Here is a 14266-nt window from a genome sequence, read left to right on the forward strand (position 1 = left end):
ACCAACTCCAGTCCTACTCCTAAACGTAAACGTCAATCTCCTGATGATGTTCCTTCGTTACCTTCCCATTCTACTCGGAAAAGACCGACACATCATGCACTCCCTCTCCACGCTCAGTTTCGGACCACACAATGGACTAAATTCTTTAAGACCGACTTCTTCTGCCTATCTTTCTGACCATAGTATTGGCAAAGCGCTCCTGCGTCATGTTGGTAGAGATATTTCATTTCATGCTCTCAAGAGCGGTACGTGCATCATCACTGTCCAGAATGCTACCCAAGCTCATGATCTTTCTCTCCTTTCAAATATCGATACTACTCCTATCACTATTGAAAAACATCTTTCTCTCAATTCTTGTAGTGGTACTGTCATTCTGCCCCATACCATAGTCCAACAGAATTTCCAGTCATGTGGCAATGACATTCTTGAACAGCTGGAACTCCAGGATCTCCCAATCCTCAAAGTCGACACTTATGTCCTTCCTGCCTGTGGGCGGAGACGTTACCCTTGCAATGTGGCTTGATTAACTTTCGACAGCCGAGAACTCCCGTCCTCTGTTTATGTCGCGGGACATAGGTTACAACTTTGAAAGGTGATCCCTACACCGCAACAGTGTAGAAATTGCTGGCGTTTTGGTCACCCAGCGAAATAATGCAGATCTATAGCCAAATGCCCAGTCTGTGGTGCCGACGACCATTCTAATGCATCTTGCAGTCAACCTCCATCTTGCCTTAATTGTAATGAAGCTCACCCTTCGTACTCCCGCCGTTGCCAGGTCTACTTAAATGAGCATGAAATCCGTTTCCTCAAAGAGGCAGAAAATCTCCCTTATGCTATGGCAGTTACTCATCTCCGCCTCCAAGGAAGACTACCCCGTGTTTCTTATTCTCGTGTTTCAAAACATCCCCCCACTTCTGGGGTCCCATCTTCTGCAGCCTCCTCTGTTGTTACCCCTCCCATAGCCACTCCGGCATCTAATCCTTTTGCTGTCCTTGGCTCTGACATCCTGACTACAACTCAGTCTGTTCTCACATCTTCGCGTCCTTCCTCACAAGCCCCAGTATCGACAAGACCTCGTATGACACCTTATACCAATCGCCCCTCTACTCTCAGAAGTCCAAAAAATCCACATTGCTCAAATCTTCTTTGCCCCTTCCTTCCCTTCCACCTCCACACTTTACCTTTCCAGTCTCTGTGCCTAGTTCTTCCCCTCTCTGGCTCTATTACAAGTGTGGAGGTTCACCCTCCTCCTCGTACTATGCCTTCTACCCCTGTCCCCTCCCAAGTTTCTCCCTCTTCTGCCACCTCCCAGGTTTCTGCCTCTTCTGCCCCCCCCCTCCACACTTCATCTCCAGTCCCCTACACTCTTTCGTCCCCCTCTACTTTGGTACAGTCCATTACTGTCCCAATCTTTACTCACCCTCCTCCATCTACCTCCAATATGGTCTCCCATACATCTTTGAATTCAGAAACACTTGAAGCCATTTCAGAATATATTACAGAAACTAAACCTTTAATGGACACTGATTCACCTCCTGTTCCTTCTCTTCCCTCTCCTCCATCTTCACAGCTCCATTCTTCGCAACGCTCCATTCCTTCGCTGCTTGAACATCTTCCAATGCCACCACACGTTGACTTTTCTAACCCCTCTAGTCCGTAGGTGCCCTTCCCTACGGATTCCTGGTATTTTCTTCATTGCCAATCAAGGCCTATTTACAGTGGAATATCCGCAGCCTCGGGGGTAATCAGGGTGAGTTTCAGATGTTGCTTTCCAGGTTTTTCCCTGTTGGTGCTTGCTTACAAGAACCAAAATTACACTCGGCTGTTTTCCAACCTGTCTCAGGCTATAATTTATTGTATTCTTCGGATCCTTTCTCAGATAGGACCTTTAATGAAAGTGCCCTTCTTCTACACAATGATATTCTGTACTGTCAACTATTTGTCCACACCTCGCTGCATTACACTGCAACCCGTATCCACTTGAATAAGTGGTTTACTATACAGTGGACCCCCGGTTAATGTTATTTTTTCACTCCAGAAGTATGTTCAGGTGCCAGTACTGACCGAATTTGTTCCCATAAGGAATATTGTGAAGTAGATTAGTCCATTTCAGACCCCCAAACATACACGTACAAACGCACTTACATAAATACACTTACATAATTGGTCGCATTCGGAGGTGATCGTTATGCGGGGGTCCACTGTATTTTCTTTATATCTCTCTCCTTCTCGAGCATTTTGTATCCCAGATTTTGCCTTTCTAGTTTCATCCTTACCACCACCACTTCTGTTACTTGGTGATTTTAATGCCCACCATTTCCTCTGGGGGGGGGTCTCATTGTGACTCACGTGGCATCCAGTTGGAAGCTTTTCTCGCCTCTCACCCCCTCCATGTTTTAAATACGGGTACTCCCACCCATTTTGATCCTCGTACTCATACTCTCTCTTGCATCGATCTCTCGGTCTGGTCTTCCTTCACTGCACTAGACTTCACCTGGTCTGTTCTACAGGACTTACATGACAGCAATCATTTTCCAATCATTCTTACTTCTCCTTCATATTCACCACCTTTCCGTAGCCCTCGCTGGCAATTTGATCGGGCAAATTGGGACCTTTACTCGCAACTCACTGCTTTTAGTGAGGTTCCTTCTTCATCCTCCATTGATGAGCTCCTACACCTCTTCTTTACGTCAGTTTATACCGCAACTTCTCATTCTATACTCCAAACCTCAGGCAGGCATTCTCAGAAGTGCGTGCCTTGGTCTCCTGCTTGTGCTTGTGCAGTACGTTTGAAACTCGTTGCATGGGGAAGGTACCGATACAATAGAACCAATGAGAGACTTCTTGATTTTAAGCAGAAGCATGCGATCGCTCGCCGTGTCATTCATGATGCTAAACACACTTGCTGGCGAGACTATGTTTCCACCATCACCTCTCCTTCCTCTATGAGTGCAGTCTGGAAAAAAGTGAGGAAATTGAGTGGTAAATACTCTCCTGACCCGGCTCCTGTTCTACGGGTCGCCGGTATTGATGTAGCAAACCCTCTTGACGTTGCCGTTGAAATTGGCACTCATCTGGTCCGTATTTCCCGGGGGCTCCATCTATGCCCCTCGTTTCTTTCCTCAAAGTCTGCCAGAGAGTTAGTACCCTTGGACTTTTCTTCTCTCAGAGAAGAACAGTATAATGTGCCTTTTACACTTCAGGAACTGGAGGCAACACTCTCAGCTTGCCAATCATCAGCAGCTGGGCCTGACGACATTCATATTCGTATGTTAAAACATTTACAACAGTCAGCCCTTGTAGTCCTCTTACACCTCTTCAATCTTATTTGGGCACAAGGAGTTCTTCCCCAGCTGTGGAAATCTGCCATTGTTCTCCCTTTCCGCAACCCGGGTACTACAGGACATGATGCTTCCCACTATCGTCCCATAGCTCTTACTAGTGCAGTTTGCAAAGTGATGGAACGTCTGGTAAATCGACGTTTAATGTGGTATTTAGAGACACACAACAGTCTCTCCGCTAGTCAATATGGCTTTCGTAAGGGCCGTTCTACCATAGACCCCTTACTACGCTTAGATACGTATGTTTGCAATGCCTTTGCGAATAATCACTCAGTTATTGCCATATTTTTTGACCCTGAGAAAGCATATGACACAACCTGGAGGTATAATATTTTGGCCCAAGCCCATTCCTTAGGCCTCCGAGGCAATCTACCATCCTTCCTTAAGAACTTTTTAACTGACAGACACTTCGTGTTCGAGTCAATAATGTGCTTTCCCCGGACTTCGTCCAAGCTGAAGGCATCCCTCAGGGATGTGTTCTGAGCACAACACTTTTTCTCCTTGCTATAAATGATTTGGCCTCTGTTCTTCCACCCAATATTTGGTCATCACTCTATGTTGATGACTTCACTAATGCTTGTGCAGGCGCTGACTGTCATCTCATTGCAGTTTCTCTCCAGCATGCGGTCGACCGTGTTTCCACTTGGGCCACCACGCATAGGTTTAAATTTTCCAGTACCAAAACTCGCCAAATTACTTTCACTAGACGCTCTGTCATCTCCGATCATCCTTTGTATCTCTATGGCTCCCGTATCCCCAAACGTGATACAGTCAGGTTTCTAGGCCTTCTCTTTGACAATAGGTTGTCCTGGAAACCTCACATTACCTCTCTGAAGGCAACTTGTCACAGCCGGCTAAACCTTCTTAAAACACTTGCTCATCTTTCCTGGGGAGCTGATCGTCGAACTCTGCTTCGCCTACTTTCAGCCCTTGTTTTATCGAAACTCGATTATGGTGACCAGATTTATTCAGCGGCCTCTCCTGCTACTCTCTCTAGCCTTAACTCCATCCATCACCAAGGATTACGTTTATGCCTTGGGGCTTTTCGCTCTTCCCCTGTTGAGAGCCTCTATGCAGAAGCGAATGTTCCATCTTTGTCTGATCGCCGTGATGCCCATTGCCTTCGCTACTATGTACGCTCTCACGATCTCCACAATCCTTCCATTTATAGAATGGTCACCGATATTAGTAGACATTCTTTATTTGTTCGCCGCCCCTGTTTGCTCTGTCCCTTTTCTCTTCGCTTACATTCGCTCGTCTTCCCTTCAGTTACCACCTTTATATGTTCATGTAGCATCTCACTTTTCCCTAACCCCCTGGGAAGTTCCAGCTGTTCGGGTCTGTTCTTTCTCACTCCCTTGCTTGAAAGCCCAACTGCCTACGGTGGCTTCCCGCTCTCTTTTTCTTGATCACTTCCACTCTCATTCTCATGCCATTGCTGTGTACACAGATGGCTCTAAGTCTTCAGACGGCATCAGATTCGCAGCAGTGTTTCCGGACAGTGTCATGCGGGGGCATTTACTATCTTCGGCTAGCATTTTTACTGCTGAATTGTATGCCATTCTTGCAGCTCTTATTCGTATTGCATCTATGCCTGTGTCATCATTTGTGGTAGTCTCAGACTCCCTTAGTGTTCTACAGGCTATACGAAAATTTGATACATCTCACCGCCTAGTTCTCCGTATCCAACTTTGGCTACGCCATATCTCTACCAAGCATAAAGATATTGTTTTTTGTTGGGTCCCTGGTCATGTTGACGTACAGGGCAATGAACAGGCAGACACTGCTGCGTGGTCAGCAGTACATGACCTACCAATTTCCTATAGAGGTGTTCCATTTCTGGACTATTTTGCTACAATAGCTACCCACCTTCACACCCGTTGGCAACAATGTTGGTCAACCCTGCTTGGTAACAAATTTCATTCCATTAAACCGAGCATAGGTTACTGGCCGTCTTACTCATGGGTATCTCGTGGAGAGGCACCCTGTTCCTCTCTGTGAGCAGTGTCAAGTTCCAGTATCGATTAGCCACATTCTGTTAGATTGCCCTCTCTATCAACGAGCACGCAGAATTTACCTCCAGCGTCATCTTCGTTCTACTGCTCTCTTTTTACCTTCCCTTCTTGCTGATGGACCCTCCTTTAATCCTGACTCTCTCATTGACTTCTTGACAACGACTGATTTACTCCACAAACTCTGATGATGATACCTTTCGCACTACCGTCAGCCCTTTCTAGCTCAGTCTCTTGCTGCCCTTTACCCTTTCACCATCCACTGCCCCGCTGTTATCCGTAACCTATTACTCATCCATCTCCCTTTTGTCACCTGATGCCCTCGCTTCCTTCCTGCCCTGCAGCGCTGTATAGCCCTTGTGGCTTAGCGCTTCTTTTTGATTATAATAATAATAGTTTGCAATAAGAGGGTGGGAGCAAGAAGGGAATATGTTTGAAGAGGTCATAGATGGTGTTATACAAGTGTAGCCTTGTTTGGAGCTGGACCTCACATAGTCTGTCTACTGGGGGCTAATTGGGGTATGACAGGCTTGTGTATGTGTAGGCACTGAACCAGGGTGCCACACCTTGTGCTTTAGAACTGGGATATACAGGTTTTAGGCAATAATTACATAATATACTGTACTTTATAAATTTTATATTTCAGAACTGGGTTCTCCTGGTGTTTGCTGCAATGCATAAAGTGACAGTGCACCATGGATAATTCTGAACTTACTAGAAATTATCATTCATCTGATGAAAAGGAATTGGATGAAAGCTGTACTGGGTGCACTAGAACTGCTTTTGCAGCCCCACACTTAGAACAAAATGGTCAGGAATCGCCAAATTCACCCAAAGAGAAAAATGAGGATGTAGTATCTGAGTTATTGGAGAATTGTGCTCCACCACCGATTCGAACAACTGGGACTTGGCCATCTTGTGATGAATCCCTTATGACAAACACAACAGAAAATGCGAAAATAAAACAGGTGAGCATGCTTCATTATCACTGATTTAACAATTTACAATCTGCTTTTAATTTTGCATAATTTTATATACGTATACTAGGGATGTATCGGATGTGAAAATTTAGATATGGCGGATGCGGATGTGTATTCGGATGTCTTGCTTACTTATTTTGCGGATGCAAATGCGGATATCTGCTTACAGTACAATTTGGATGCGGATTACATATGTCACATCTTGACATCCGCTGGATTCGGATGCTGATGCGGATTTTGCAGGATAGGCATAGAACACCATTTTTTTTTTTTTTACCATATGACAAATACTCTTGTTGAGTGAGGGACTAAACACATCGATTCCAGGCTGAGGGACTGATTACCTGAAACTCCTCTCCTTACGCCTTCCTGCTTTGTATTGGACTGATGAAGCCACTGTGTGGCGATACGTTTCTTCAATAAAGATTCCCATATGTTGCATAAGTGTCTCAATTCTTCAAGCTGTCAGTTTCCAAACCATTTATCACATGCTTATTTGTATTTAACACGATTTCAGCAATTTCACCATCACTCAAGGAATGCACAGCAGGTGGAGTTATGTAGAGATGACTGATGCTCCACACAAAAGAAAGGAGCAGCACTGCAGCAAGCCTACTGGCCCTTGCAAGGCAGGTTCAATTCTCCCACCTTGTAGATCAATGGTTCAGAGAACCGACACACTGATAAATTAGACACATGTGCAACTCTTGGGTATCTTTATTGAGGAAATGTTTCGCTACACAGTGGCTTCATCAGTCCATACAAAGGAGAATCTTGAAGAACAGGAGGAGAATGAGTTAATCAGTCCCTCAGCCTTGAGTCAATGTGGTCAGTCCATCAATCTTGAATAGAATATGGCATAAGTGCGGAGGAGCTTATAAACCGTAGGCAGGAGAGGTGCAGCAGATGTAGGTGGTGTCACATTTGTTCAATGTGGAAGTAGGTCGTGCCCAAGGGTTAGGCAAGCGAAAAATTCCCAGGTATTAAGATCCCAAGAAGTTCTTCAAGCTTCTCCTTTGTATAGACTGATGAAGCCACTGTGTGGTGAAACGTTTCCTCAATAAAGATACCCAAGAGTTGCACATGTGTCTAATTTATCAACGTGTCAGTTCTCTGAACCATTCATCTACAATCCTGTCAGACACTGCAACTTCTTGGGATCTTAATACTTGGGAATTCTTCGCTTGCCTAACCCTTGGGCACGACCTACTTCCACATTGAACAAATGTGACACCACCTACATCTGCTGCACCTCTCCTGCCTACGGTTTATAAGATCCTCTGCACTTATGCCGTATTCTATTCAAGATTGATGGACTGACCACATCGACTCAAGGATGATGACTGATTACCTCATTCTCCTCCTGTTCTTCAAGATTCTCCTTTGTATGGACTGATGAAGCCACTGTGTGGCAAAACGTTTCCTCAATAAAGATACCCAAGAGTTGCACATGTGTCTAATTTATCTCCCACCTTGGGTAATTTCAAATTTAAGTTGGATAAATACAAGAGTTAGAAGGGTTGGATTTGAGTGGGACTTGCATGTGAGTAAATAGAATTATCAAAGCTTATTATGATCGAGGCTAGAACCTTAGCTAGCTGTAAAGAGAAATTGGACAAATATATGAGTGGGAGGGGATGAGTTTGATTGGTGTCGTGGGTGTGGGAGTGAATTCTTGAGTAGCTTTGGGTAGTGGTGGTTTTGATAAGGACCTACCTTGTATGGGCCAGTAGGCCTCCTGCAGTGTTGCTCCATTCTTATGTTCTTATTGCTTGGGTAACATAAGAACATAAGAATGTAGGAACACTGCAGAAGGCCTACTGGCCCATACGAGGCAGGTCCTTATCAAAACGACCTCTACCTAAAGCTACCCAAGAAATAACTCCCGTACCCCATGACACCAATCAAACCCAGCCCCTCCCACTCATATATTTGTCCAGTCTCTCTTTACAGCTACCTAAGGTTCTAGCCTCTATCACCCCACTGGGAAGACTGTTTCACGCATCTACAACTCTGTTAGAAAACCAGTACTTATCTATGTCCTTTCTAAATCTAAATTTATCCAACTTATATCCATTATTTCTGGTTCTTACCTGGTTTGACACCCTCAGTGCTTTATTAATATCTCCCTTGTTTATGCCTGTCATCCACTTATACACTTTAATGATATCTCCCCTCATTCTACGCCTCTCCAGAGAGTGGAGATATAAGGCTTTAAGTCTGTCTTCATACGGGAGGTTCCTTACACAGTAAATCATTTTAGTCATTCTTCTCTGTATGTTCTCTAATGAGTCTATGTCCATCCTGTAGTAAGGAGACCAAAACTGAGCAGCATAATCTAAATGAGGCCTCACTAGTGATGTATAGAGCTGGGTAGCGTTTATTCTGTTAGTGGGCTCTATACATCACTAGTGAGGCCTCATTTAGATTATGCTGCTCAGTTTTGGTCCCCTTACTACAGGATGGATATAGATGAATGGTTCAGAGAACCGACATGTTGATAAATTAGACACATGTGCAACTCTTGGGTATCTTGTTGAGGAAACGTTTCGCCACACAGTGGCTTCATCAGTCCATACATAGGAGAAACTTGAACAGGAGGAGAATGAGGTAATCAGTCCCTCAACCTTGAGTCGATGTGTTCAGTCCATCAATCTTGATGGGACAACTTCTATGGCCGAAATGACATGTATGCCAGGGATGGGGTTCACTTATCCAGGGCAGGTGTGGGTTTTCTTGCTAACTCAGTTGAGGGGGTTGTTAGGACTTTAAACTAGGATTAGTTAGAGGTATGGGTTTAGAAATGATTAATAATGAGTATGGATATATTGACTTATGCTCTGATATTAAGAATCTTAATAGTAACTGTCATGGAGTAACTCTGGGTAATGATAATTTCAGAAATTGTGTAAAAACAAAGATGAATAGGAAAAATGTGCAGAGGAAAAAACATATGATGGTATTTTATGCTAACAGTCGAAGTGCAAGAAATAAAATTAATGAACTACGTTTGGTAGCATGTGCTGGGAACTTTGATATCATTGCATTAACTGAAACGTGGTATGATTTAAAGAGTCGGGATATGACTGCTGAGAGTAATATTCAGGGATTTAAGTTGTTCAATGTGGATAGATGTAATGGGAAGGGGGGAGGAGTTGCATTGTATGTTCGAGAAAATATTAATTGTTGCATAAAAACAGGTATAAAAATAGATGGAGCAGTAACAGAGTGTTTGGGTAGAGTTCGTGGAGGGTCAAGAAAAACTAATTCTAGGTGTAATATACCGACCTCCAGGCTTGGATCACGATAGAGGGAGACTTCTTTGGGACGAAATTGTTAGGGCTTCTGGACACAGTAACATAGTCATAGTAGGGGACTTTAACTTTAGCCAAATTGACTGGAATTCTTTGACAGGTAATCTAGAGTCCAGTGACTTCATGGAAACAGTTCAGGACTGTTTTCTGAAACAGAGTGTAACTGAGCCTACCAGGGGTAATAATTTGCTAGACCTAGTCTTGTCAAATAAGGAAACACTCGTGAATAATCTGGAGATCACTGAAGAGCTTGGCGCAAGTGATCACAAATCCATCACTTTTAGCATTAATTGGGAATGCAAGAATAACGATAATACAGTAAAAATCCCTGATTTTCGTTCTGCCGATTATAATGGACTTAGGGAACATCTGTCTAATCTTGATTGGGGTTATCTAACTAATGATTTTATTGACGATAATCATACTTATGAATATGAAGGGATCTGCTTTTATGATTGTTTTCTTAATAATGTACACAGTGCCCAGAGTATATACATTCCCCAGAGAGAAATTAGGTCTAATAATAACGATCCCAAATGGGTTAACAGGAGGCTAAAGCATCTATTAGGGAAGAAAAGGGGAATTTATAGGCGCATCAGAAGAGGAGAGGTTAACCTTACTGACCAATATGTTCAGCTTAAAAGAGAAGTAAAACAGGCGATTAGAAAGGCTAAACGTGATTATGAAATTAGAGTTGCTAATGAATCAAAGACTAATCCAAAGGGGTTCTTTCAAGTGTATAGGACGAAGGTGAAGGAAAAAGTAGGACCTCTGAAATCTGGGAATGGACAGCTGACGGATAATGAACTGGAAATGTGTTCCTTATTTAATGACTATTTTTTGTCAGTTTTTACACAGGAAGATGTAAATGAGATTCCAGTAATTAACAATTATTTAGTTCCTGATGAATTTAAGTTAACTAATATTTCTGTCACGAGGGACATGGTTATTAAACAGATAGACAAACTGAAACAAAATAAGTCCCCGGGACCTGATGAGTTGTTTTCAAGGGTACTTAAGGAATGCAAGATGGAGCTTAGTCAGCCATTAACGAGTGTATTCAATGCGTCCATCCTTACCAGTGTTGTGCCAGAGTTGTGGAAGATGGCTAATGTGGTTCCTATATTCAAATCAGGGGATAAGTCCACTACTTCAAATTACCGTCCAATAAGCCTGACATCTATAGTGGGCAAGTTATTAGAATCAATTATAGCTGACATTATCAGAAGTCACCTGGAAGAGCATAACTTGATAAATGAATCTCAGCATGGATTCACGAGAGGTCGTTCCTGCCTAGCAAACTTACTGACGTTCTTCAATAGAACATTTGAGGCAGTTGACAGTGATAAGGAATATGATATTGTTTATTTGGATTTTAGTAAAGCCTTCGACAGAGTACCTCACAAGAGACTCTTAAGAAAAGTGGCAGCTCATGGTATAGGAGGTAAAGTTCTAGCATGGATTGAGGCATGGCTTACCAATAGAAAGCAGAGAGTTACCATTAATGGAGTGAAATCTGAATGGGGATTAGTCACTAGTGGCGTTCCACAAGGATCAGTTTTAGGCCCTCTCCTGTTCATAATTTACATTAATGACCTTGATGAAGGGATTACTAGTGACATGAGTAAGTTTGCTGATGATACAAAGATAGGCCGTATAATTCACTCTGAGGAGGATATCAATGAACTCCAGGACGATTTGAACAAATTAATGTCTTGGTCTGAAAAATGGCAGATGAAGTTTAATGTGGATAAGTGTAAGGTACTTGCCCTTGGTAATGAAAATAACCCTCGAAGCTATAATCTAGGTGAAGTAGAGCTTGGTCATACAGAATGTGAAAAAGACTTGGGAGTCATGGTAAGCAGAAATCTAAAGCCAAGACAGCAGTGCCTTAGTGTGCGCAACAAGGCCAACAGATTACTTGGATTTATCTCAAGAAGTATAAGTAACAGAAGTCCAAAAGTTATTTTACAGCTCTATACATCACTAGTGAGGCCTCATTTAGATTATGCTGCTCAGTTTTGGTCCCCTTACTACAGGATGGACATAGACTCATTAGAGAACATACAGAGAAGAATGACTAAAATGATTTACTGTGTGAGGAACCTCCCGTATGAAGATAGACTTAAAGCCTTAAATCTCCACTCTCTGGAGAGGCGTAGAATGAGGGGAGATATCATTGAAGTGTATAAGTGGATGACGGGCATAAACAAGGGAGACATTAATAAAGTACTGAGGGTGTCGAGAACCAGGAATAATGGATTTAAGTTGGATAAATTTAGATTTAGAAAAGACATAGGTAAGTACTGGTTTTCTAACAGAGTTGTAGATGCATGGAACAGTCTTCCTAGTGGGGTGATAGAGGCTAGGACCTTGGGTAGCTTTAAGAAGAGACTGGACAAATATATGAGTGGGAGGGGCTGGGTTTGATTGGTGTCATGGGGTACGGGAGTTATTTCTTGGGTAGCTTTAGGTAGATGTCGTTTTGATAAGGACCTGCCTCGTATGGGCCAGTAGGCCTTCTGCAGTGTTCCTACATTCTTATGTTCTTATGGAACGGTCTACCTAGTAGGGTTATCGAAATTACCTAAATCTGAAACTACCTTGGGTAGTTCCAAATTTAGGTTGGATAAGTACATGAGGGAGAGGGGTTAGATTTGAGCGGGACATACACGTGAGTAAATAGAATTGTCTAGGCTTACTGCTTAGGTAGCGTTTATTCTATTAGTGGGTTGGATTTGTGAAAGACCTGCCTAGTATGGGGCAACAGGCCTACTGTTAGGAAACAAACATGCAAGCTCTGTAATTTAGGTTATAATATCCGCCACATCTTCTTTGTTTGGCGCGGATGCGGATGCAAATGCGGATATATGTTGAATCGTGATTGCAGATGCGGACGCGGATGTCTCATTTAGGAAAAACAAGGATGTGGATGTAAGAAACTGTGCGGATGTTCTGCAGATCCAGATGCGCATGCGGATATCCGATACATCCCTAATGTATACTGTAGTGTACACTTGACAACAATGTTTCGAGTAAGGTATGTTCCAGAAGAGCAGAGCTTCACATGAAAACACAACAGGTGGAGTGAACAACTTTTGGAAAAAAATAGGTTGCTTTCTAAGCCATGTTCAAAAAAAGCAAAGTAATTTTTTCTTGTAAATACATATTTCACATAAGATAATAAACTACTGATAAGCGTTGTACAATAATTTCAAGGCAAGCAGTTGCTATGGACACGTTAACCAGCAGTACTTTATACAGTTGTTGGCAGGGCATCATTGCTTGGTCCATCATCCATTTCAGAGCAGTGCTTATAGATGTATCAGGGTCCTATTTAATAAAAATAATTGCAAATTTTGCAGCAACATGGAACTGCTCATGTAACTGTTGAAGTGTTAATTGTTTTTCTGCAGGCTTTTCTTCATCCTCTTCAACTCTCTGAGTTCCTTCTATCTGAGAATTTAGCTCTGTCAACATTTCCTCTGGACTTCTTTCTTCCTCCTCATCTTCTGATAGTTCATTGATATCTTCTGGCTGTATTCCTTCAACGCCCTCACCTTGCAGTCTTCTTTGCCAGGTGAATGATTTCCTCAAATTGACTCACCTGAGAGAAATTCTGTGACATTATTCACCGTACTAGGCCATAATTTTCCACAGCCTGCACTTGTTGTTGATTTTGGCACATTATTCCTTGCAGGTTTGATGTGAGATAAGGCATCTACTATGTTGCATATATGCCAGAATTCTGCCACTCCAAGCTTTGAGTTATTATCCATTGCTGCAAGCAGTTTCTGCACAACTCTTCATGTGTAGAAACAATTAGAGGGCTTTATTTCACCTTGATTTAGTGGTTGTATCAGTGATGATGTATTTGGTGGTAAAAAACACTAACATTTGGGCTCAAATCCTGCAATGAGTTAGGATCAACATGGGAATTATTAAGAATCAGGAAACACTTGAATGTGAGGCTTTTTTTTTTTAGCACAAGTAAAACATGACTTTAGGAATAAAAGGATGCTTGAACCAGTCAACAATTAATTCCTGTCATCCATGCTAACTAGTGGTGACATGTACTTAGCTCTGTGAAGACCTGTTCGCGCGTTCTCTACGAATTGAAGCAAGATGCCCTCCATCGAGCAACTTTATCAACAGCTTAAGGAAGAATTGAGGATGGTGAAGATGGAGATTCGGCGACTGACCGAGGAAAACAAGAAGATTCGTAGTAGTCCTCCTGTTTTGAGTCCTCAGGTCAAGAAAGGAAACTGGTCAGTGGCTGGACAGCAGGGAACGAAGTTGACGATCAAGAAGACGAATGGAAAGGTAGAAACGATGAAGAAGAAAGAGACTGCCGTGGAAACTGTTGTGGAAACATTTAATACATTCTCAGTGCTACCCGACGAATGTGAGTCGACTACTGGGAACGTCACGACGAACGACACCAAGGAAGGTAAGAATATTGTTGTTGTTGGGGATAGCCAAGTTAGGTATATGGATAGGGCGTTCTGCTTGAAGGACAGGAGCAGGAGACAGAGAGTTTGCTTTCCTGGGGCTGGGATGGAGGATATTGTTAGCCGTCTGGATGACATCATGAGAGGTAATGGGAGCAATCCTATTAT

General features: G+C 42.9%; 1 protein-coding gene across 2 annotated transcripts in view; it reads left to right on the forward strand.

Annotated features, from left to right (window-relative positions):
- LOC128688283 (uncharacterized bromodomain-containing protein 10) overlaps positions 1 to 14266 on the forward strand; it is a 311849-nt gene that overhangs the window by 26399 nt on the left and 271184 nt on the right. For both annotated transcript variants that reach the window (XM_070086577.1, XM_070086576.1), the window contains one exon: positions 6000 to 6321. In XM_070086577.1, the coding sequence (XP_069942678.1) occupies positions 6049 to 6321 (273 nt within the window). In that variant the 5' untranslated portion in view covers positions 6000 to 6048. The remainder of the gene's footprint in view (positions 1 to 5999; positions 6322 to 14266) is intronic.

Source organism: Cherax quadricarinatus, chromosome 19, assembly GCF_038502225.1.
Source record: "Cherax quadricarinatus isolate ZL_2023a chromosome 19, ASM3850222v1, whole genome shotgun sequence".
In the NCBI taxonomy this organism is placed as follows: Eukaryota; Metazoa; Arthropoda; class Malacostraca; order Decapoda; family Parastacidae; genus Cherax; species Cherax quadricarinatus.